The following is a 27,636-nucleotide window of genomic DNA, read 5'->3' as shown; positions in this document are numbered from 1 at the left end:
TTCCGTTTCCATGGAGATTCCATGGAGACGCGTAGCACACAAAATCAATGGAACGTAGTCAAGCCACATCTACTTGAGCAGGGATAATTAAAATGTCAGAGCGATAGAAGGGATAGATACAAACTGAAGTGATAACAAATGTTATAGATTAATTAGAAAGTGTAGCCACTGTATATTAATTAATCGCCCGAAAAACTTACAAACAGTTATTCTACGAACAAAAGGCACACAGGCGGAAAATATACTCGTTAAAACAGATATAGAATGTGAAGTAAAATAATTTTATAAAAAGGATCTATGATATCATTTAAACTTATATGCAAAGTTTAAATTATTTCTTATGAATAAAATTCACACAACTGACTTAACGCGGAGTTTTAATTTTTATTTTCTCTTAGTGATATAAAAATTATTTAATTTTAAAAATATAAAAGCAATAAAACGAGATATAGAATACTTATATAATTTCACAGTTTAAATATTTTTGATGTGTGTTTTATGAAATTAAATTTAAAAACTCTTTCTGCAATATATACAGGGTTTATCACCGAAGGCGCACCAGACTTGGAGCATTAAAATTCATTTATTTTTGTAAATATAAGAAATATTAATTTTTTGTATAGGACATGTTTGAAACTCCTTTCTATCTGCAATCAAAAAGGTCTTATAACAAAATGTGTATTTCTTGTGGTTACAGAAATAAGTAAATTTTTGTTTTGCTTGTAGTGTTTGTGTGCGTCTTCGGTGATATACTGTATATATGTTAAGAGTAAGCGCTTTCTGACACGTTAGTTTAGCCTGTGAGTACCTGCAAAAGCACAAACAGCCTGAATAATGGATATTACAGAGAATAATTATTCTGTCTTTTACCATTGGAATGATTAATACAAATTTATAGCCCATGTGTTTCTGTTTACAAATAATTACATCAAAATTATAGTCGGCAGTTTTTTAGCTTGTTTAAAAAGCTTGAAATTGGAAAAATAGTCTAAATTCTATTATATTTGTAATAAAATTTAAAGAAGCATGAAAATGATTAATAAATATCATAATTTGTATCAGTATACACTATATATTATATCTTGTATACAAAAAAATCTCTTATTTTTAAGTGATTAATTTAATTTCTTTCTACTTCACCATTAGTACTTAATAATTAGCTCAAAAATTTTAATATTATTTAACCTGTATTGCGTATAAATGATATAAGGCTATACAAGTTGAATAAAAAGTATATAAGTCAGTGCTGTTTACTTTTCATAAATATTTGTTGCTACAGAATATAATATTTTTTGAAAACGACAATTTTTATGAATATTAAAGTAACTTTCCTGGAGCCTGCTGCATACTCTCTGTCCGTTTTCATAATCATTATATTATTCAGTACATAAATCTTTCTAAGAATTTACTAAAAAAAATGCTCCTCTCTAGCCATATTGTAGAATAGGATACAACTGGATCTGAATGTTTTATGATATATATTTGGATCTTTGAAAGAACTTGTGCAGAACGTGATCAGTATGAAAAGTCAGAGTTGCATGAAATAGTCAATTTAACTGAATAAAATCTTAGCTTATAATTTATTTTATTTTTCCTGTACGTGTGCAATATTATTTGTATCATATTATTATACTATTAAATAATATTAATTTATATACAGGCGGTGTAACATAAGTCGTAGGAAATATTTTAATCATAGAATCTTTAAAACACTGAGTAATAAATTCAAAGAAAAATTCGTTCTATTTCATGGCGTTTTTAAATAATTTTAATCTTTATTTTATCCTATTCCATTGCTACGGCGATAAGGGCAATAGCTAGAGAGAAAAAAATAATCGCTTCTCTCATCTTCGCATACTCTTTTTCTCACTATTATAGCTGAAACAGTTTTATATATAGGCTAAACTAAAAAATAAAATAATTCCAAAGCGGTATGATATAGATAAAATTGGATTTCGCATTTTGATTCAAGTGATCTAAAAAACCTATTGTCAGAATATTTCCTATGATCTGTGTTACACTGCAGTGTATAGCAATAAACTTCACACTCAAAAAATTACTCCTAATAAATATATCTGTTTTTTTTTTCAGGTAAGTTCTTGTGGGAAAAATACTAATTTCTGGTTTATCGGTAAGTTTAAGTCTGTTATTGAATAACCCGCAAGAAGAGTGATATGAATAGTCGGTAAGGTGGAATGCGATTTTGAGTATCTACATACCGGCCAACCTTCTCGGTAATAAATACATTTTTCCCATTGGGTCTGACTTATAATCGTTTGTATCACTGATAGGTCAGTTTTGTGTTAATGCTCATTCTGGACAGCCTGGAGATTCTCTTTTATAAAGTCAGTAATGCCGGTACAATAGGCTGTTTTATATTTTCGTTGGTACTCGTCGATAAGGTAGAATGTCTGACTTATGAGTGGTTGTACTACTGCAGGAGCTGATATAATATTTAATTCGCCTTATTTGGTGATATTTATTATTTTAAAATATATTTCCATGTACGGAAATCATTGTTTTTTGTACTTAGCCATTTATATATTTCTTTATGACTTCTCGCGTCAAGACCTATATTTATCAATTTAAATTAATAATCATAAGAGCAGTGGTTAAGCCATATTTTCATTATATATTTACTTAGGAATATATTTGATGTTATTTATATTCCTGCATATTATTTTTAAATACTAGAATATTTGTTTACCGAAACATTTCAGTATTTCAATTTATGGAAAATGCGAGAAAAATTGAAAAGATGTAATGTTACGTCGTTCAAGAAGACATGTGTGTCATGAGGATGCAAAGGTTTAAACGGTTAATATCAGGATTTGACATACTTCACCTTCAATATTTCCAGCAAAAGTAATATAACCTTCCTAGCATTTTATTCAGCTGACTCGTATTTGAAGAAACGTACTTTCTCTGTAATAAATATTAAAAGTGGTTTTACTTTTAAAGATCATTTATCATAAATATTAATATAATTGCATGCATTAATTATAAAAGAATATAATGAAATATACATTATCATGGTTATCATGCATTTATCAGTTTAAAGGAAAATAGCATAAAAATGAGTATTGTTACGTCTTATCGCACATAACAAATCGTTATACTGTGTAAGGTTAATATTTGTTACATTATTACTTATAAAAAATTGTTAAAGATAATTAAGTTTTTGAAACCTTAATAAAGTGGAGTATTATGTGAAATCTGCATATTGCATTTCAAATATTGATTAAAAATACATATTAGAAATTACTTATTTTTAAATATTATCACAACTTAGGTTACTACACATCGGTTATTGATCGAACTTGACATCTCTCATTTTCCAATCGCTTTCCTGTTTCCATTAGAAAATTAATTGACGTTTAATCACATCTTGATTAAGATAAAGTGTCGATACCACTAGTTTATATATAATATAGGATAACTGAGTGAGAAAAATAAAGGATTTAAGAAGTTTTTATTGGAAAAAAATATAAAGAGCTAATACAATTATCGATAATGATAATAAGAACAATCAATGAAAGTATTCATCAATTGTTCCGATAAAGCTTTTGATTGTTGTAATAAAATGAAAACAATTGTAAAAATAGTATAAAACTTTCTAGTGGTGTTAAAGACTTTGATAGCACCCGTTGTTACTAGTTTATCCACATTGTGCCACAAGCTAGAACAAACACGTTGAAACATCAAGCAGTCAATAATTGTAAATGTAGCAAACGTGGCTTCTCTTTTATATTTGCGTTCTGACAGAATAATCAAGGTATAAATTTACTTTGTTTGCGGAATGCAACGAGAAAGTTCCCCTTCCCTCTCCCGTTGCCTCTCCCATTCTCTCCCCTCTTCTCAAGGTAAGATAATAGGAAGCTTTTGCGCTTGTTGCAAGTCATTTATCTAATAATACGTTACTCCAACGCGTCCACTGGCATCTGCCAATATTCCTCAGCCAGTGAAACTTAAATAAAGACAAAACAAAAATATCTTTAAAAGTCATCTGTTAGGGAATTGGTGGAAGCTAGAAAAAAGATTGAACCTTGGCTTTAAACATTTTCTATGATAATAAACATGCAGAAGTACTTTCATGACCTCTCAATAATACTTTTCCGAATAATGCCGATTAAGTTTTTGCATCTCGAACCTTACTCTCATTTTATACTCTTGTACTAGCACTACTTACCAGGTGATTTCAATCGTAAAATAAATATATTAGTAGGAGATTTTCATTTTTAATTACTCTCCTCTCGGTTTATTATGCAGCAATATCGAGAGGTCAAACTATGTAGGTACTGTGTATACATAATGTATGCTATATGAACCTTGGAATTTTAAAACCTTATAAACATGGAAATTATGACAATATGATTAGAGTTTTGAAACATATAATAAATCGTTCCATGCACTGCCACTATTATTTCATAGTAATTTTTAAATTATACTGCTAATAACGTTACATTAATATTTTTTCTAATTGAATGCATTGGGAGTGGCAAGTGTTGCTAAAAACGATATTTATCTCGAGTCACTTCATTTCGCAAGAACGCAAATTGATATGAGCTTCCTGATCAACGAGCACGACAAGGTACACGCGATGCACAATATTTACGAGTATTGCATTTTCTACGAAAAACTACGCCTCGTTACTGCCACGTAGAACGAGGTAAACATTTTCTATCGGTTCAATGGCGAATGCGTACACAAGCTTTCCTTCTTGAAATTTGCAAATGCTAAGCTACTTCCATTGATAGATCGATAGCATCCCATGATTGACTGCAAAACTCCTCTGTTTACACCCCCCCCCCCCTGCGCACTTTTCTCTCCAACTCTACTCCCCTTACCCTTTTTCCTAACATTTTTTAACTCAAACAATATTCCGCATATTGGTATTTTATCTCACCCTTAAATATATATCAAATGAATTAAAACATACCTCAAAGAACTTGTGAAAAAGAACTTTTCTCGATTTAAATTGCTTATTTACTGCGTGCAGACAGCTTCAATTTATAGCGTTGTATAAAATTCTTTACGCTCGAAGACTTAAAGCATGATGGTCGTAGACGAATCTGTTAATTATCACATTTCATGCAACATGTATCAAATACGCTCTATCTTGGAATTCTCATTTAAACCAATTAAAATTTTCTCCTTTTTCAAAAATAACACAAAGTTTACGACAGATACAGATTTTGCCTGATGTTATAAATGAATTTCAAATCTACTACTTAAAAGTAGAAAACAGGAAAAAGGGAGCTTCTCGCTTTAATAAGCCAAAGTGGAATTTTTCTGAAATTTAAGCTTGACTTGAACTGCAAAAACTTTTTGAGCCATTATTCCACAAGAGGCACGCAAACGAGGATAAAAAGAAAGTACTGAATAATGCTTGCTTTCCACAATCGGACAAAGGAATAACAAGATAAGGAGTGGTAAAAATTTTCTTTAAATAAAACCCCTAAGCATTAGAACCATGAAAATCTCTTTTCATCAACGAAAAAGACTAAATAAGCCGGATAAGTGAGAATACGAATTGCCTGCAAATTACCCAAGTTAATAAACATTCTAACAAAAATTAATAATCATAGTGACATGGCCTTTCTCTTCTTCCAAATAAGAAACTATAATTTTAAAAAATCCACGGATATTAATCTCAATCTTCATCAATACCTATTCCAGATATATATATATATATATATATAAGAAAAGTAAGATTTTCCTCGATATTCTGTGAGCTTGTGTCGACGACAGTAGAAAAGGCAATGGTCCTTTGAAATAAAATGAAAAAGTATATTAAAAGAACGAATTGGGTTGGAAGAATCTGATAGAATTTTTCCACTAATGCGATTTTATACCATCGCTGGTTTTTTTGACTCTTTAATTTTAAATCCCACATAGGGATGAAGCTGTTCAAATAAGACATAATCAATTGAGTGGATGAGTGTATTTCAAGACGATAAACGTATAATGAATCGAGGTTGATGTTGCAAGTAGAAATTGGTCAGAGGTTTCTTTTCCACGAATGGCATGAACTACACGTGCCTATAATAAGGGCTGATTATAAATATTCGTTAAATACGATTGAAGTAACGCACGCGAAATGGTCGCGTATCAGCACGAATGGAACGAATGCAAAGGAATGGAGCATGTGCTATTTAGAAATAAATAAATCGATTAGATACATAAATGCTTTTATTGTCGATTAACTATGTAAATACGAGAGAGCGAGATTCGATAAAGAGCTGGCAAATTAGTTGAAGTACGTAAGAATATACGTGGTGTGGCATAGCGTGACATAGGATAACGTGGCTTGGCTTGATTTGGCATAGTGTTGGATGCAGGGAGTAGGGCACTGCTGGGCGTAGTTTTGGAGGTCCCGGCTGACCTCGTCGATCGACAAGCACCACTGACCTCCCCCACTGACTGTGTTTCATGCCAGAGAAGGTGGTAGAGGAGGTAGAGGCGCAGGGATGGAGGCGAAGGCGAATTCTAAACGAAAGGGAACCCAAAGCAGAGACATTCACCCTAACCGACCTCGTTCTAAGTTAATGTGCACGCGAGAAAATCTCTAACGTTGCTGGGTGTATAGATAGATAGAGAGGGGAGGGGGGAGTCGAAGAAAACTAATTATTTCTCTATCTCTCTCTCTTTTTCTTATATAATTTTTCTTTTTGCGAAAGAATGCTCACTTCAATTTCAACTCTATCCAAATGGTTTTAAATTCTCTTCCTCCCCCTCAACTCACACAATTTTTTTCCTTTCCTTTCTAATTATTATACAAAATCGCGTATGCTGAGTCAAATTGAGAATCAGAGGCAAAAGCAGAGGAGTGGTAGTGAAGGAAAGGAATAAGCCAGGTACCACCTAACTTTGCCGCTTACGGAGATACAAGAGCGGTGAGAGAGGGTGGAAAACGGGGGTAGCAAGCAAAAGCAGGAGGGTGCACAGTGCTATGAACGCCGCCACTCGAGTTTGCGCAGTGTTGCTCTTCCTCCGTGAATTGGTGGTGGGAAGGCAAGGGGTGCGTGGCGACGCCAGGGGTGTTACTCAGTCACGGCCCATCTGCCTACTACCTACCACGTAAGTTTGCAAACCTCTCTTTTTTTTCATCCTCTTCTTTCATTATTTCTTTATTTTTTTTCTTTTTCACTCTTTATTCCTTTATTCCCACCCTTTCCTCCCTTTTTCCCATCTTTTATTCTTTCGTCACCTCCATTCCATTCTTTGAAGCTCATTCCTTTCTCATGTGACTTTAATTACTCCCCAATTAAAATCCCCTTTACCCTTGTCTCTCACCCCTTCGAATTGCAATTTTTAGTAAAAATTATATTTCTATGAAACGTAAAAACTGTGTTTTTTCTGTCGTCGTTATTGTTGTTATTGATATTTTATTGTATTTCCAAGATTTCTCTAAAGTTTGTGTGAATCGAAAAATGGCGGGTACTATATTCAAAGCCCTCACTGAATTCTTGAAATGTTTTATTCTACCGGTTGTGATAATAGTGATTGAAAAGAAATATTTGCGTGGAATTACGAGTTGCGTGTCGAGTTTGGATTGATAACAATTGAAAGCTTAAGGGGCAGGGGCCCTGACTTTGTCCTTTTTCCAATTTTCCCTTTTCTGTTTCTATTCTGACCAGTCCTTCGAATTCGCAATTTTCCCAGCATGGTAACACACAGTTCGCGTTGCTTTAAATGTTTTCGCAATCTACTATCTTCAAGTTTACCATATTTTCTTGAAAATCTGAAGCATCTACTAAGTTCTTCATAATCCTTTTTAATTTTGAATTAGGACATTGCGACTCCAAATCGTTGAAACTTCAATTTAATATTTTCGTTTATCCTGTTTATTAAATTTGAGTGATATTGTGCTACATCACGTATTTAAATTTGTAAGGTAAAAATCTCATAAAAAATGTTCTTCGTCATAAGAGCTTAATGATCAATTAATTTTAGGAAAATAGGGCTAAAGTGGTGTAAATTTCTGGAGCACTAAACTCCTAGTTATTCATCTCATTCATAACAGCTTTCAGCATTAATTATGTAAAAAAATCAAACTTATAACAAACCATGAATAATAATACCCAATAAAAATCGAAAACAATTGATAATTATATAAATTAGCCGCTTCATTGTTTCGTTCAAAGAAGTGAATAATTTTGGAATAAAAAAACAATTTAAATACTTTAGACATTCTTTGAGTTCCAGCAACCACGGACGTCCTTTTTTCTATTCAGATTTGTAATTCTCTGGTTGACGTTGAAATACGTGAGAGGCATAAAGATCAAGAAATTTAAATAATAAATATGCTTTTTTATCATAATAAATCTTTTTTGCTTATATAAATGTAATTTTTAATTCAAATTTATTTCGGTAAAGAATGTTGATAGTAAAGTACCTACATGAAATGTAACTATAAGTGCTATTTCACATTCGTGTACCCTTTAAAGAGACTAGCTTTAAAAAAACGAAGAAATTAATTTGTTTATTTTTTATTGTCATTATTATTGTTTGCATAAATTTATACGGTTATATTAGCATACAATTTTAAATTATTTATAAAAATTTCAGAGATTGAAAATAAATACGGAACTCTCATATTTCTCCAATTTAGTATAAAGGGCTTATTTTCATGAGGATTTCAAATAACGTGCTTTAATAATAAAATAAATCACTTTAGGTGAACTAGATTATTAATACACTATCGAAGCTATCTAAGATTTAATTTGAATTCAAGCTCTTTCAGCCCTCTCTTTTATAAGCTGATATGACAATTTTTAGTCAATTTAGTTAATGATTAATAGCGAGTCGTTCTGTGTGTAATCCAATGCTTACCTTATTTACTACGATTTTTACCTATGGATAGTATAATTTGACATTTTTATTGAGAATTTATATTTTTAATCATTAAAATTTCTGTTCAGATTATTCACTCTTGCAACGCTCTCTTTATTAAACAAAATTGATTTTTATCCATTATACCATAAAAAGTATCTTTTGAAACATTTAAAATTTTATTGCATGTATGTTTTTATTTAATATTTAAAAACTTTTAATTTATATATACGACGATAACAAAAATAATTTTATTTTTTATTTAATTTTATTAGGATTATCGTGCGTATTCTATATCTGCACTATCAGTTGAAGTATGCACAAAAGTGCACGCGCGTCCACAAAAATGGCGTCCAATTCAATTACGTGCTTTCTGGCATGAAAATAATTTAATCCAATGCGAAATCCAATATGTTGAGTGTGTTGCTAGAAACAAGTTCTCTAATTAATTGTGAGAATTTTGCGAACGATATTTACAAGCCTGCTTATATTTTACTTACTTATAAAAGCAATGATGTAATATGTAATATTTGCACGAATCGCAGAGGTTGTTTCTACGGTTCTCCATATAATTTTTTTCAATTGATAACCATAGAATTTTACCAAATTCTATCACCAAAATTTAAACCATTAAATAAGAAAGAGAGAGATGTACCTTTTTCCAATTTTTTAAATAAATGAGTTTTATATGTGCTGAATGAAATGTAGTATACCTATACATATATACGTGGGCGCCATTTATGAGGATTAGCGCACAATCACACCAGATTCTCGCCACAGACCAGGCAATAGCGAAGCTCCAAGCTAAAATGGTTTTGCATTGGAAACGCTTGCAAGGATAGTATACCTATACGGGACTTAAATTCGATTAGATCCATGTAAAATATTAACGTACAACGTATGTAGTAGAGATGGCATAAGCGATTCCTAAATAAAACGAGGCGTTACTACTTATCATGGTTCTCCTTCAAATGTTTACTCATTTTGTTTACATAAATATTTCCTAATTTTTTAATTTCCACCAATATTTCAAAATAATAATTTTGAAAGATTTTCTAACGAGTTTCAACTATAATAAAGTTTAGTATTTGAGCAACAACGACATGGCTTGAATCAGAAGGCTTTATAGATAAAAGCATAAGTTAATGCTCGTTGATGCAAGTAGGAAAATACAGCTTTGATGTTCTTCCATCCCTTGATACAGCTGCTTTATGCGACAAGCTTTACCACATATCGTTATATACATACTACAGTACATTAAGTGCCAGTCAATCGACAATTACTTACTACGTTCAATACGCAAGTCCCAGCTATAGGCCTATCTTATCAATCATATATTATAGAGTCGCATATTTTATTTGAATTCCATATTATAATTTCTGTTAAAATATTCATACTCTAATCCAATAATCAAGTTTATCGTTAAATGTTAATTATTTCACATAATTCAAGTATGTGGTACTGGAATTTAATCTATTCCAATCATTTTATTGTTTCAAATATTTCAGAAAATTTCTAAAATTAAAAATTTTACTTATTTCGTATTTTAAAATGCTTAAAAATTCTCAAATAATTTAAGAATCCGTCCATAATTTGTTTATTTCTTATAGTGTAAAATATGATTTATGATGAAATTAAAATGAAAAATCGTTTATTCAACGCTAACTGTTTAGAATAATAGGAACTTTGGATTCATGCATTTTATTCACTGAGGAAAATAAGAAAAGAAATCAACCAATTTGATTTTAAATTATCTTTCCGATATAGTGTTCGTAGGTAAAAACAAGCATTTTCTTCGGAGAATTTAATTGAAAGTTTTAACTCATTTGACTTCGACAGGTAATTTATAATAATCATAGAGATATACAGTTAATTAACGGAAAGCAAAATCATTTCTTCTATAAATCTCTAATTATCAAAGTTTCAATAAATCATTGCAGATTTCATTTACGAATGTATATGTAAAATTCTTAGATATATATTTTTTCATAAATGGCCTTTAGTGATCTCATCAATAGTTCGCTCACTTACCTCTTGCTCCGCTTTAAAGTGGAGTTTTTTTTATTGTTCTCTGCAAATTTCGGTAGTTCCAGGCTATCACACGTAACATGAGCAATTTCTATACTTCGTACTGGTAATACTTATCACTTTCATAGGGCAGAAAGCGTCACAGAAACTTACCTTTATATATATATACTATATATATCCCAACTCCTATTAACATTTGATTAGCGATTACCTTTTTATCGCACACAAGCATCTTTGATTCGTTGCTATATGTATTTTTGTGGCGAAAAATCAATTTCACTTCACTAAATAATAAAAGACTACTTTTTAATGGCTAGCCAGATTGAATTAGCAAGCTGATTATTAATATTTAATTCAGCATTTCTATTTTGTTAATAAATTAATCTTTCAGGATTTTGATTAAATATAATCTTACTCTTGTCAATCTCTTTTTTATCTTGATATTCGGAAAAGGCAGTGTTTAGTTTTAACGATATAATGAGGCTTGTGGGGAGTTTAAATAGCGCACGCTCTAACAATTTTCGCGATAAGCATATTTCATGAATTTGTGAGAATAGTTTGACGGAGACCTTTAATTAGATTTCACTACACTCCTGTCTAAATGTGATATTGAGCTTCATAAATAAGAGGGTTTTTTCTAAATATAAACAATTTTGTTGCTTTTCATAAACAAAATATTTGTTTTAATATATATTTGAGTGATAATAGGCGGAGCTGTAGTCTTTATGTATCGCTATTTGCTCATCTGGATTCATTCGTCGAAGCATTATATTAGGAAGTTTTGCGTTTTAAAAAGTTGAGGCATATTCGATACAGTATTATTGCTAGATACTGAACTGGATACTGTACATATACAATATTGCTATTCACTGGATATTTGCAAACTAATTGCATTGTTAACACACTCTGCGGTACTCGGATCTAAAAAAAGAGCGATACAATTTTATTAATTGAGAATCTAATGACTTTTGTATATCTTTTTGAAATCGACAAAAGTTGAGTCTATCATTTGATTTCGTAGATTGGAACTGGATTAACCTGTGATGTAGCTTTTTAATCAGTGGAACGTGAGTAAAAAGGATGAGCTTCTTCTGTTTATCTTGAGAAAAAGAGGGGATGAAGGTTGGCAGGAAAGGAATAAGAGAGAATAAACGAGAGATAGAGAGATGGAGAGAGAGAGATAGAGAGAGAGAGGGGGGGGGGGGGGAGAGATAGCTCCAAGTGTGAGATAACGATTCCAACTAAATCTGAAAAAGGTTTGGTCCCAGTAAAAGTATTCCCATGAAGTATCTCTCGGTACAGTGGAGATACCGATATAGGTACGGTCAGAATTTCGATTTACGATAGCACTTTGCTAAGAGGATTATTCTTGCATTCTGCCTTTCGACCAGGAATCATTTTCACCCAACATACATACCCCCCTATAAGATACTTGCATGACACACTGATCACGCTAGTTCATAAAAAGTTCCTCGCAAGTTGCACAGCCACCTTCCAATTCGCTAGATAGATACCAGCCTCAACTTTTCATAGCGGATATCGTAGATTTTCAGCGGAAAATCTCAGTCGCCTTCACGCATTACTGTGAGCAAGCCAAGCAATTTTCGATAAACATGCTGAGGAGCAACGTAGATAAGTTTAATACGTTAACATTCCACGCCCCTTCAGACTTTTCACTTGGCTAATGTACAATGCTCAACCTATATTCATCAAGAAACTTAGAAAGTAAGCCAAATAGGCGTAGCCGCACTAACTTTCAAAAAGTTTTAGCACACAACCATTTCTCTATGTGATATATACATGTGCATATATACATATATTCTATCTTCCATACGGATTTTCACATCCCCAATATTTATTCATCCAAGCTACAGTACAGTTAAACGTCTATTTGCAATTTGGTGGAACTTTTTATCCCAAGAGAGTAAAACTGAAATTCCAGGCATAATGCTGGCAAATTACGTGTTAACACGCTACATTACCTATATTGTAATTAGTCCAACCGCGTGTGAATAACTTACATTATTATGATATAATCAGCGTGTGCGTTACGTATTGTAACAATCGTAACGGTCGCATAATGAAATGGAAAAATTATGCAGCATCTGCATTTATCTATAGTAAGCGAAGAATGTTACTGGAGAAAAACAATAGCACGTGCGCACAAAATGCAAGTTTTTTAGAGTTGCACGCATAGATGCACCAATAGAACAATGATGTAATGCAGTTGGGCGACATTGTTTTTCCGTGCAACGTTAAGTGGCTCGCCAGTGTTCAAATGATAAAGATTACATTTAAAATTCTGATACTGACGAGACCGGTAAATAACATTTCATTTAAGTTAAATTTTTACAACCATATATAGGATTGATCAAATACAAACTTATTAGTCCTTTGATCCTTGCAATGAAGCTAGCTTTTCTGAATACAGGCCATGCCAAAAATTTAATGGAGGCTTAACCTATTGAATTTAATTTAAGATTTAACTTTAATTATTAGTATATACGATAAATGAAGGTAATATATTGAATGCAACACGTATATTTTACGATTTCATTGGAGTAACAAGTTTTGACCTGAGATTTTACAGATAGTGCAAGTTTCCCCCCTTATATAGTGACCCGGTACACGGATCGTAGATTCTTTCATAATAGGAATGACAGCGCACAGACCCACTTGGCTGACATTCAACCATGGACATTTTTTACCTACAATTGAAACGTTTTAACGAAAAATCTTAAATCATCGGTTTATCAAAGTTAAAACGTTTAGTGCCTATTAAAATCTAGCCGTTTCGTTGATGAAACACACTTATTTATGAAATCTCATTAAATCACACTAATTTTATTTTACTCTTAATAAAAATCGAGATTACAATTTTCACATATCAATTAGATAGTTACTTTCTAGCCAATAAACGTCTTTATTTCAAAGAATATGCATACGTGTAATAACTCTTAACGCTTCTTATTCGCCTATTCAGAACTACTGCTCTAGAAATTTTATATCGAAGGAAGTATAATATGGTCAAAAGCTGATTGGAAGTTTTCCAAATGAAAATATTCATTGTGTCTGAAAGATGAACGCTCTTTCTCTTGAATTTATTTTAAGACATACTTTATGTACCATCGATACCAGTACGTATAAGGAATATAAAGAAGCCTTGTCGGGGGCGATATCCATTTTGCCAAAAATTCATACGCTTAACTGATTTGAGATAATAAAAATCTTCTCTTTCTCCATTAACTTTTGATATATCAGTAGAAACGAGAAAGTTTTAAATACCAGCACCTGCCATGATCGGATACTTTTTATTTAGCTATATTTCTTATTGCTGTATTTTTGATATCAATATTCATGAGTAAGAGAGGAGGAATAGAAAATGAGTAAACAAGATTATGTGTATGTGAAATACAAGAATTATGTGCCATTATTCCCTTTTGTGGTCCTTATTTACATGACACAATAAACATTTTCCCACTAAAGTTTTAGTTACAGTAACAGTAAAAGATCTTGCGCAATACTGACGGTACGTTGAATTGACCTAGAAATTTTATTCGGCCCCAGCTTAAGTCTTAAACTTCTACATAACTGTCCCCAGGAGTTCTTTCGGGCGACTATCTCCATCAACCATGGTTATTTAAAAGTACATAATAGTACTTTCGTTTATTCTTTGTACACTTTTGTCACCCAACATTGCTCGACATGAATACTACAGAAGCTTTGCTCAAAGTCCTACATGCAATACTGTACACTAACCAATGTAATTATATTTTACAAAAAAAAGATCAACCTAAAAAGTCTCTATTTCTTTATTATTATTAATTTACAGAAAATGTCACGACACAAATTCTCTTTGCTTTTATTTTTTTATCAATATTAAAACTTTGATAATTGCTCAGTTTTTGCAAAAACACATTCCGTCACTGATAAATATTAGTTTTAATTATTGAATGGTCGCGTGAGAATTTTATTCAGTGATTTTGCAACGATTCTCGCTTCGACGCGCTGTCAATATTTCATGCTGTTTACGAGGCTCTCCGTTCAATCGATTAGGTCCTGATCGCAAAGCAGGTAGTTTAGTTTAATCCGCCGACTGCTGTAGCGGAGTGTATACTGTATGTCTGTGCATGTATACAATGTGCATATATATATACATGCACCTATGTACACAATATGGGAAATCCCAGCTTTGAGCCACTTGCACACTAGCACCGAAAAGCTTCGGAAAAATAATCATCGTGCAAAAAATACTACATTTCTTCAAGAAATATACCCAACAAAATAGAAAATGGAGGAACGTCTCTCGAAACTGTGCTATTCGCTCCATATGGAAAACTATCGACTCGTTGAAATGAAAGAGAGAAAAGTTTTTTCATCATTTTCTCTGAATCCACAAGTTTTTGATGGACGAGCGGCACACGGCATCACGGAACAAACACAATTGTCTCCCTTTCACTGTTTCTTAATCTCCTGCGTTACGATTTAATTTCTGACGAAGTGTGCTATAATCAATAACCCATCGAGCCACATCACATTTGGCTGAACATTTGAAAGTTTGCCAATCGCATACATGTTAATACGTGTGTAGGGTAAAATCAAGGTAAAAATGGTAAAATTTTGTCAAGTATAACGAGGCTTGCATGAATTGTTATTTATTCTTGACCCAATTTCCTTACCATGTGTTTCGTGAAAGAAGTTAATAAGAATCTCAATAATGATGGAAAATTTGAGAATATGATTTTTCATACAGTTTCAAAGTATGTTTAAAATATTGTCAAAGAAGAAAGAGAAAGGGAGAAACACTAAAAAAGGTGAAAAATTCTAATACAAACAATTGCATTTTTAATTGATTTTATTGATCAAGCCGCAATCGAAAATTGTTGATTAATGAGAAATAAATGAGGTTCATTGAATGGAAAATTCGTGGTGTGGGTTAAAAACTGGATTTCACACAGTATAGGACGTATGGCCACATTATTTCTTGTCCGAAGGCTATATTGAGATTTTTAAAATAAAATTCATTCTTTTTACAGTTTAATACCTTATTGCAATATGTGTCGCTAAATTTCTATAAAGTGAATACATCGTTTGCACGTAATGAGGATTGCAGTTTTAAAAATGTCATTACAATAATTATATCTTTTTAATCTATATAAATACACAGAAGATGAATGTGTATTTGCTCGTAATGAATATTTGACATTTACAGTTTTGAAAATGCTTCAATCAGTATTCGCATGCATGGTTTAACTCTAAAATGACTGAAAGATTACAATTAAAATGTGACTAGAGAAATACATATACAGAAACAATTTGTACACCACTCGCCCCGTTCATTACGTGTATTTGTTAATTGAAACCATCCCGGGAGTTATATGAACTGGTTACGTAACTCTACAAGCTTTTACTTGATATAGTGCATCGATCTTATACCTGCATGTAAACAAGTAAATGATACAACACCCATTATTCTTCTTTGTGCCTATACCAATATTTATATATTTGTTAGCACAACGTATCTGCTATTAATTCAATACGTATTTTAACGCATCAAACGAGTCCAATACGATAAAATGTTGAAAATTCTTCAAGAATTATTATCTTTAAGTTCCAAACTCCATGCAACTACTCGATATTTACATCTGGTCAAGAATCATTTATCCTTGCACAATTAAGGTAGTTTTTGCGATGGATTCAGATAGTATAATCAAACATATTTTAAACATGTTTTTTTAGTTTCTATTTCAACTACTATTTGATAATTTAGCATTCATTTTGAAATTATTAAACAGTAGCTTGTTTAATTCAAAAATAAATTATATCTAACTAGCACGGTCAGCAGAATCCGAATTGCAGCGCAAAAACTAAATCTTTTACATTTCACAAATAATATCTTTATATTCAGGTCGGCTATCTACACTTTCCTTGTAACACTTAAAAGTACGAAAATTTTACTTTAATAACTTAGTTTTTTATTTGATTTACAGTTTTTGTGAGAAGCAAATCTGAATATTACAAATTAGAATCGCGTCGTCTGCTGTAAAGAGTAGGTTAAAATCAAGGTTTTCAAGTAATTTTTCCTTTAGAATTTTTTCCATAGTCTACATAAAAAAAAAGAATGTAATGTATTCTCTGGAATGTGTGAAGAAGAAACATATTTTTTTATAATTATATCCACAGAGTTTGCTAATCGATGAGAACCACCTTGAAGAGTAGCCCAACAAGAAAATAGGTAGCTTTCGATTCAAGTTTAGATAAAATTAGACAATAAAGCAAAATTACAACGAAACAAGATTTTGATTAGTGTGTGAAACGCTATTGAAAAGTGATATATGTTTTTGAAGGAAGATTTCCGTTTTATTTATCAGTTGCAACAATTATGTATTATAATGTGTTATGAAAGTTTTGTACTGGCTGAAAATGGCTAGTATACGCTGCCAGAATGAAAATACGGGGTCCAAATATTCGAGGATAAGCTCTCCTCGATTGGTTTGAGATCCTGCTGACTGTAAAGCCCCAGTCCTCTCGTTGCTCGATACCGTAACTGGGACAAAATCCTGGATAACCGTTCGTAGTTGAGATATACTTGCTGTGTACCATCTCTATATTCTCTCTCTCTCTCTCTCTCTCCCTCCCTTCCTCCCTCCCTCCCTCTCTCCCTTCAACTTTTTGTAGCCTATTTATCTGATTTGATCTACTCTGACAAAAACCTTAACTACTTAATTACTTCCTTTTCAAATTCGACGTAACAAGCGAAATAATCCATGGCAGTTAACTTGGATAATATAATTCAATTAATCGAACAATGGATTTCTTGCAAAAATATCTAAGTTTCTTTTGCCATCTTCATCTGTTTTCCGACAAGCATTTATTTCCAGTACAGTATCTCTTCAGACTCTGGCGTCTTTTTAATGCTCCTCCTCACCGATATAGTAAATTTATAGATCGCGATGCATATTCCTCGTGAGCATATTATGTTTCGTTCCTGCTATTACTCAAGAAACATTGTATATTCGCAGTTGTACACACACACACACACACACACGCATTCAATAGAGTTCTATTTTTGCTATGTAGGGAAAGAGAGGGGCTATTCTTCATAAACGTCACAATGATTTCAATGGTGTACGTATGAAAGAAAGATCAGCGTTTATATAAAATGGAGGTAATGGAGAAACAAGAAAGACAGGTGATAACTACAACATCCGCATATTATATTAAATTAATTTAATAGTGCACGCATTAATAAGTGACTTAGCAACTTTTGCAAATCTTCGAATCAGCAACATGGCTGGCGTGTATCCAATCCTACGTGGTTGCCCAAGTATTTTCCGTGACCCATTCTCGACAAGTGACCCTGTAAATTACTCTCCATTACATTATCCTCTCGTAATTTGTTTCTCGACGAGCCGCTTCGTTAATACCAATTTGCTAATTAACTAACAGCAGCTAGAAGTCCCTATGCTGCTGATCATTTATTTTCCCCACCAATCTAAAAAATTCCCATGTAATTATTCGCTGCAATTATTACCATGAAAGAGTCAGGAATAGAATTGACTCGACGAACAGTCGAAGCTGTATAAAATCACGCCAAATGTTAAATATGATTATTCAGCATGTACAATGAACACAAAATTAAGGGAATTTTACAGTAACGTGTGTAACAAGCCTTAACAACGATTCTCCAGTGTATATGGACTTACCAGTGCTATCTGTTTAATTAGCAATTAACGGTATTATTCTTACGGCAAATATTGCCACTAACTCCTCGGTTGTACAATGTGTCTTCTAGTTTCGTGCTTTCGCGAAATGCATTTGCCATACGAATTAACTACCTGGCTGAAATTGAAGCGAGGAAAAGTCTACAATATTGTACTCTTTGGATCCTATTAAGTTTTATCTTACATTATGGCTATAGTTACACGTTCGCGGTTAATAGTGAACTTTTTAAACGTGTGGAGCAATTCTACTTGTTCTCTGCATTCTTGTCACGTGTACTTTGCTGCCGCTGTTGAGCCATCAGGATAGCGACGCTATAGTCAATCCTGATTGCCACTCGTTTCATTCCTACACGATAAACAACTTTATTTATTTAACTATCAACCGATCGATGTTCAATTTCAGACTGAACCAGATCCTTTCTTGACATTTCAAATGAAACGAATTTAGCTCGCACAGAATTGTAATTCCGATGTAGATCTATATATGTATAGATTTATAGGCTGTCTTTTGCTAGATACTTCCTTGCTTTTCTCACAAGACTCTGTCAGTGTCATTAAAATGTCTTAATCCTTGATAATTACAATCACTCTGCATAACCAATTACACTGCACTAACGAGCATTCACTGCTATTAGAATAATTGATTCGACCCAGTTCTTGAAACGTTTACTGAAAATACACTTACTTTTTTTCAAATAAAAACCTTAGATATATACATATTTGTTTTTATCCTGTTTCATTGATTATCCTATTAAAGTGTTATCGACAAAGTATCATATCGATTCGTAAATTGTTCTTTCATTAGATGCACAACAATAGTAATATGTATAAAATATTGTTTGAAATAATTACAGTTGTGAAGTTTCATGCAAATTTATGTATATTACGAAGTGTGGAAATATCCGAATCCCTGTGCTTGTTTTCCACGTGATTAAAGAAAAATATGGATGGATTCAATAATACTGTTTAAAGACTTTGGAAATATCGAAGCTTAACGGAATTCATATTGTTATGCTTAATTTATGCAGAGTATTTGCAGTATTTGCTTAAAATTTGTTTGGTATGAAGTAATTGAAATATTATGATATTTCAATACACACCCGATTGTAATTTATCTTTACACAGTTCAGTTAATTAAATGCTTTCCGCGTAAAGCTTTATTAAGCGAAATTTTGTGGAGTATACTACTGTAATATCTCATTGAATTTATTCAAAATATATGAGCTGGTACTACTACATCAATCCAAAACTACTGAAAGTTGTTTCTCGACGCTGTAAATTTTAGAAGGGAACACTTCACTCTATCGTAACGCAGGAGTATAGAAACGATGAAGGATGGATATGGTTGATCGCTGTTGTAACAAGATCAATACTTTACTTATCAGAATTTTGAGAAAAACCTTTACGACAAACGTCGTGTTTGACCCACTTTCCTCCCATTGCATTTATTATTTCGCGAACAATGAATTGGTAATATTTAAGAAACCTCCGAAAAGAAGACCCAGTTTAATATATTCAGATCAATCCGACTGGATCGATTTCTCAAGACCAAGAAACTAAATGACCTGCCAGCTGCTGAAACCCTCATCAAACCTTTAGTGATGACTTCTCTAGTTGAATCTTCCTTCCAAAAGAAACACGTGTATTGCCACTGAGACAAATGCTTTAAGCTGTTTCGCAATAGCGCTAATTAGTATTTACATTAGACACATATAATTGTTTCCTGTAGTAAAAGCTATGACATTTTACAGAGATCCCGTACATCTTTCAAATCCCATGTGTACTGCAAATACTTGGGGAAAAATAAATTGGAAACTTTGATAGCGAAAAACTTGCTCAAACAGACTCCCATTATGCAAAATAACCTTATAACAATTTTCTGATATTTTCTCTGTGCTTAACGAAAAAAAGAAGGGAAGCGATTGAGGCTAATGCGAGTGAGCGAAATTTAATAAATGGTTTTCCTAAGGCACTTTGCAATATATGTCAAGCCCTAATCCAAAGCTCGACTTTACCGCAGAGAATACGCAAATATGGTGAAAAGGGGTTAAAGGTACAGCTGTTCGCAGTGAGTTTAACCCTGATACGAGATAGCGGCGTTTATTTGCTGCTGCGTGACTGTTGGCTATTAACCTACACTACGTCCCACGCCATTACTAGCCCACTGACTCCATTTCTCCGCATGCCACCACCCTTTCTACTTTATACCACTGTCCACCACCGCAACATTTTACAACTTACAAACTATAACCATCCCACTTCATCCTGCCACTCCATCCAACATTAAAGATCACCAATGATTTATACAGATCATTTTTCTATTGCTTTACGAGCTATAAACGTTGGCCAAGATATATTAAAACACCTAACAAGAGCACGAATTCGCTGTGAATAACCCAATATTCTTGCGTAAAAGAAAAACAGTAAAGCAAGATATTTTCATCGTTACCTATGTATACCTCTGAGCTCTTCACTCAGAGCATTCTGTTCTTTTTTTACAACAAAAGTCATTTTTTATACCTAACTTCACGTCGGTAATAGCATCTATTGTTTTAAAATTTTTAGTGCTCGAGTTTTTTGTTGGTTAATTCAGCTTGTATATGTATAGTATAAGTCTAAAGATTACAGACTTATACGAGCTTTGGTATTGTGTTGAATACTTGCAACTTAGCTTTTGCGTATATATAGCCAGTGTGAATTCTTCAGAAATTACAAGTGCCTCAAAGCCCTTTATTGTAACTTTATGTTTAAATCCTCTAATACCTGATCTTGATAAGCTGGAATCCAGGCCACGAATAAGATTTCTGTAAAGCCACAAACCCTGTGAATAGATCGAAATGGAGATTGTATCAGGCACCGATGACTCATTTGTTCAGAAAAGTTCCGGGTACGTTAAATTTAAGAGTATTCTTCAAAAGCTTCAAATCAGTGTAACTATTTGGCCACCCAAAACAATCGAATCTACTTTCTGTAGTGACAAGGATACTTATATATTAGTAAAAATTTTTCCAGTTTTAAAAATACAATCGACTAACTTTGTCTGCCTATGCGCGTATGTATGTGTGCAGTATTTATATACTGGTTAGTAGGATTAATGTATTTATTCGAAAAAAGAGTTTACGGCCTGAAGTTTATTTAGGGCAGGGCTCGGCTTGCCTGAATAGCACGCAGTGAATTAAACTGTCCTGCCTCTCGGTGGTAATGGCTCTTCACACGAAAAAGAGGCAAAGATTACTATTCCTCAATAGCACCAGGCAAAGAATTTGATTGGACTTTCAATGGATTGCTCTTATCACCGTGATTACTTTGCCTTCCATCTCCCCTTGCCATTTTCCTGTCCCCTCATTTCTCTTTTACCAATTTGTAACTTCAAGTCGACCACTTTTAACGCGTCAATCTTGACTGTACAAACGCACTTTATACAGTTCGACTCAATATTAGTTAACACTTGGATTTTCAAAGAAATAACTCTCTTGAAGAAAACGATCATCAAACGTTATCCAAGCTGATTCTTTCATTTTCCAGAAAAACGAGACTGCTTTCTTCTCGCTAACCGAATTAATGGTCCGACAAAGCTTACTTTTTCCACTTCCACACTCTTTTTTGCTACAAAGAAATATAGAATTTTACAAAAAGAGTGATACGTGTATTTCTCGCGAAAAGGATTTCGTGATTAATGTTCTTTAACTGAATTTTTTGTAAAGGTTCTTTTAACTTTTTTGTTGTTAATAATCTAAACCTACGTTTTCAATCTTACGTTACTTTATTCTTTTCTTGCACAGAGAAGTAGATTAATGCAAAAAGTACTTTTTAAACGAAAAATTTAAAAACATTTTACCCGATGACCAAAATTTCATCGAGCAAGCTATATCGTAAAAAATGTTGGCGTCCGTCCAGCTGATTATATCGACTTAACAGGCAAGCTTCTATGAATTATAATAAGAGTTATTGAAAAATGAATGTTTTATTACTGAATATAAATTTGATACCATTGGCAAATTTATTGATTGAATTTTTTCTGTTAAGTTTAAAGGTATTATACACCTTTTCGATAATGCGAAATGGAAAAGTTTTCTTATTAACAGTTTTGAAAAGTTTAATAGCCTATCTATAAGAGAGTGGTATAGAATTTGATAGTACTATGGCACAAATCATGAAAGCTCATACAAACTGTATACGTATATTATGGAATCAGGGAAAACCTAAACTTTATTAGCTATAAAATAATGGTTGATTTCATTAAAGTTGCTTATTTTAATCAATAAATGTTGAAGCTGTTTCTGTTTTAATCACAAAAGCCTGAGAAATAACTCATTTTTTTAACGGCTGTAACTAAATAAGTTAGCATTTTCCATCTATACTTTGAAAAAGAGGAGCAAGATGCAAGATACTAGGGTACATACTTTGGGTTGCAAGTGGTGATTGAATGAAGTTACCTAGGTGAAGAACAATGGTAATTCAATGAGATGTCTTAGCATTAGAGAGTAGAGTGTAGCACTCTCACCTTAGACTGCTATCACAAATCATTAAATTCAAACTCCATTTTCTTCATTACTTTTATCCCTGACATAATCAGTTTCCTGTTCTTATACATTTGAATTCACACGTGTTTCAGGTTTGAAAGAATTTCTCATATTTAAACCTTTCTTTAAAATAATATTTACTTCTTTTTTTAAAATGTTTAATAGTAATATAATAGTGCTATAATTGTTACTAAATAAATATTATTACACTGTGTTAAAAATTTTACTTTTGTATTAATTTATCTTGGCAGAGTTTTTCTTCTTATACTACCGTGAGACTTAATACATACACCATAATACTGAATAATATACCATGTATTGCATATAAATATTTTTAAACCAAATGAGCTTTCTTTTAATGTTATTCAGCAGTTTTACTTTAATCTTAACAAAATTTTCCTTTATTTTAACTATTTTTAAAAAGGCTTTATATATGTAATTGTATAAACTGTGTTTTCCCATATGTTTTTTTCACTATCTACCATTGCTCAAGCGTTGTAATCTACATCATGACATATCTCATTTTTTGGACCAAATTTAAACATATTTTTAAATACTGTGTTAATATATATTTAGTAAAAAAAATAATTAGTAGATACACACAAGGGCAATTTTTCGCCGAACACTTATTATATTTTACTGTTTCCTGCTAAATAAATTTTTCATTCACCCTAATTAAACTGAGAACGTTTTATTTACTACTGCAATAAAAAATTTGTTAGAAACTTTAGTTTTAACAGAACTTTTTAAATCCAGTTTACAGTAAAATGTTATGCTATTTGACAAAATTATGAACATAAAACTGAATGTCTCGTATGACTAATTTTATCGTATCATGATCTCGTATGCACATAAACTATATAAAAATACAAAATTATAAAAACATTACTTTAAAAATAAAAAAAAAACAGCGCATATGAGAAACAAGAATTAAGCTGTAGATAAAATTATTTTAAATTTCGATAAAGTATTTTCACAAGGCAATAATTTGAAACCGGTGGCTCAATCGATCAAATGGTTTCATTCGCTCTTATATAGGCATAGCCGTGCTGTCTACGCAATTGTGTATTATTTTTTACGGTTGAGTAGCTTTAACAATTTTATCAAAAGCTCGATAGAAGGACAAACGAATCGGAATCCATTTGTTCTTAAAACTCAAACTGAATAAAAGCGAAAATATTTATAGTTGTGCAATTATTTCAATAAAAATTGTCACCTGAAATATATTCCTTCGCGATACAGCGAAAGTCTATTTACTTTGCATTTTGTGCTTACAAATCTTCCAATATAAAAACACCAAAAGACTAATGAATCGGTGTGATGCAGTTAATTCCTATCACCTCCTATAATAAGAGTACAAAAATTCTGAATTTTCGCCTTAAATATTGTTAAGTTGTTTAGCCGAACATTGCATTAATGAGAGTACCGAGAAATATAATTCAGTTTCGTAATATAATAACTTCATATGAATACAGCCAACTTTTCACAAGCTTTGCGCTTTAATCTCCAAGGTAAATTCACCATCTATATAATTAAAAGGCAGCCATAGCATCATTAGTCTACAAAACACTACACTGCTTATACCAATATGCAAAGTGTTCGTGGTAAAAAACACGAGTAATAATTTGATGATGCATTGATGAAGTAGCAATTAGCCAAGTGCATACTATTAACGCAATCGCACCATTTATCAAGCAACTATACTTATACTTATTGCTTATCTAATGATGCGTAAAACTTTACAACCATCTGTACCACGACCACTTCTTTAAAATTCCTTTATAACATTTTTAATTCGTTTGAAGGATTTGACTTCTGAAAAATATGACTTAAGACAGAGGCCTCGAATAATTTCAGCATAGAGACATAAAGTACCAGTAAAAATATTTTATCTTGGAACGAAAAGTTTTATTTTATCTTCGAATGAGATATTTTATATTTTATAGGCTCTTGGAGATTTCGCACCGATTTAAATTTTAGGATCTGCGATATACCTACATCTTACAATTTCGAAAAGAGTCTTTTCTGCCAGATATTGCATTCCATTTTGGTTAAGGAATTCAAGCACGTAAATTGTCAAATATTTACTGCAGAGATTTCCGTAAATTTTAGTTCTTATTGTTAGCTTTTTCCCTATGCGAAGCAATAAAAGTATCGGCAAGGGAATATGTGTAAATGCGAAAATATACCATGTGGAATTTTGCCAGAAACGGCACACAGCTATATTTGTGGAAAAAAGGAGGCATAAGACAATATTTGCCCTGATGAGATATATATATTTCACTAAAGAGCTACGTGAATAAGCAAAATTACTGATTTTGCGGGAAACGAAACCACGATGTTAAGCTGTTTTACTTTTGCGAAAATTAATCTCTAGTTAAACATAATACTTGCTCAACAACAACAATGTTCTTTTTCTTAGTCTTCCCAAATGTTCACTCAACCAAAGATTTTCAAATTTCAATTATCTCATCGCCTAACTAATATCCACGCCAATTTCCATCCTCACTACAATTCTACTGCAAAAGTTTAATATAATAAAACAATTTTACATTTTTGTCCAATTCTACATAGTTAAAGTTCCATTTGTCGAGAATCCAACTCAGCTTTTTCTTAGGCAGCGTGCGAAGAAAAGTCTGGAAAAGTTTGCCTCACTCTCTTAATCAAATTTGTACTCACTTGTACCAATCCCTCATTGCAGTTAGTTCCTATTGGATAAAATTCTCAAGCTTCTTTTCTATTTGAATGATAAATACAAGAATACCTACGACTAATTGCTATAATCGTGGAGATATATAGGTCTCTCTGAACTATTAGTTTAATATTTGCACAAAGAAGACCTGCTAATGAGTCTTGAAGGTAATAATAAATCTTCACTTACCTGCTTTGTTTCATTTCTGATGTTGGCAATGCGAATCAAAGCATCGTTTAACAGTGTTAGGGACTACCACTCCATCCCCTTGCAAGCCTTACTACTTCTTCTTCTTTCTCTGGTGCCGTTTAAGCTGACGCAGCAACAATCCAAGCTTACGAAAGTGAAATATTACATTCACACACAGACGCACACACACACGCACACACACACACCCATAAGTAAATTGAAATTTCTATACAAATTGCTAATATCACCATTAAAAAAACTGAAAGCCTTATAAAATAGAATCAGCTACATTCTATAACGATTCTTCTTCTAATTTTACGTAAATACAATTTTGAATTAAGCTAATCCAAGGGTAAGAGGGAAAAATAAAATGAGATATGCTTAAGGATGGTCGCAATTGCCTGGTCTAAAGTAGAATAACGATATATGTGTGACGAATGGTATGACATGTTTCTCATTATAGATCCATGGGCAAACTTGCAGTAGAAGTCAATCGAACGATTGAGTCTAGAATGAGATCGTAGCAAGCGAGACTGTCGAATATATGGAATGTGAAGGGTGGCTAGAAACAGAAGAATAGAATAGAAGGATCGAGCAAGTTTGAAAGTGGAAATTTTCTACGTTAAAAACGTTAGGCAATTAGCATCCTCGACTATATCAGCATCGTCGACGAACTTTTGGCCAACGAGACCAGACGTGACGGAAGTATACAATACCTATAGTCAATTTCATATTCAGCAGATCGTGCACCCTTATTATAGTCAATCCGACGTGAAACTTGGCTGTGCTATGCATTAATTCAATCGTTGGTGTTCAACGAAACTGTATCGCGTGTGTCTGTGCTGGTATAAATTCGTATACGTGAGTCGCTCGTTAAATCGGGGTGCGAGAATTGACTGTCAGATTTGAAGTGGGTGGAGGAGTAGAGTGGGGAAGGGTGAATCAGGAATGAGACAGATTTGAGGAAAGAGAAGGGTAAGTAGGTAGAAAGGTTAAAGGTGGACAAGAATTCCAAAAGGAAAACAGTGTTGGCACGAGACTTTGGAATTGAATCGCGTGGGTGATAATCAAGTGGAGCTGAAAGCTTTCCACGTATGGAGAAGAAATCATGCAGTGTTGTACTTGTAAAATACGTACGGTACTCGAAGAGTGAAATAGAACGAGCGTGTGATTAAAATGCAACGAGGGTGTCTGGTTTCATTTCGCGCGACACTTACGATCTGCTAGCAGAGTGATTAGCGATATTTCTTCGTTCCACAACTGTGGGGAATCGATCGCTCTCGTCCGTTTCTTTCTTCAATTCGGTAGAAAAAGAGTAAAAAGTGCGTCGACAGGATGGCGTTCGCAGCGGCTAGAATGATACTGAAGGACAAACGGCGGAAGACCAGCAAAGAAGACTTCGCACCTAGAAATAGAAGCAAGGTAAAAAGCTCTTTCTTTCTTTTTCATTTATCTAACACCCCACCTCCCCCTCCTCCCTTCCCTCTCCTTCCAATCTCATCCACATTGAGAAATATATTTATTGTATAAAAACTCACCGATATTGCTCCATTCCCTCAATTGTTCTACTGGAAATTCAAATACTGTACAAAAAAAAGACAATATTTCGTTTTACGAATGACATAAAAACTGAATGCAAAGTATT

At 32.8% G+C, this 27,636-nt stretch overlaps 1 protein-coding gene across 3 annotated transcripts in view; it reads left to right on the top strand.

Moving 5' to 3' along the window:
* The window catches only part of LOC136775881 (calmodulin-like), a 70,198-nt gene that overhangs the window by 9,224 nt on the left and 33,338 nt on the right, over nt 1-27,636 (top strand). The window contains exon 1 of one of the 3 annotated variants that reach the window (XM_066731051.1): nt 27,279-27,413. The exons of 1 other annotated variant lie outside the window; for it this stretch is intronic. In XM_066731051.1, the coding sequence (XP_066587148.1) occupies nt 27,327-27,413 (87 nt within the window). In that variant the 5' untranslated portion in view covers nt 27,279-27,326. Of the gene's footprint in view, nt 1-27,278; nt 27,414-27,636 lie in introns of those variants that run through there. One more of the 3 variants, XM_066731052.1, reaches the window with a different exon arrangement.

The sequence above is a fragment of the Prorops nasuta genome, unplaced genomic scaffold (assembly GCF_024137725.1).
Source record: "Prorops nasuta isolate Cenicafe-Biocafe unplaced genomic scaffold, Cenicafe_Pnas_1.2 PNAS00008, whole genome shotgun sequence".
Classification (NCBI taxonomy): domain Eukaryota; kingdom Metazoa; phylum Arthropoda; class Insecta; order Hymenoptera; family Bethylidae; genus Prorops; species Prorops nasuta.
The sequence above is the reverse complement of the archived record's forward strand: the minus strand, read 5'-3'. Positions and strand labels throughout refer to the sequence as shown.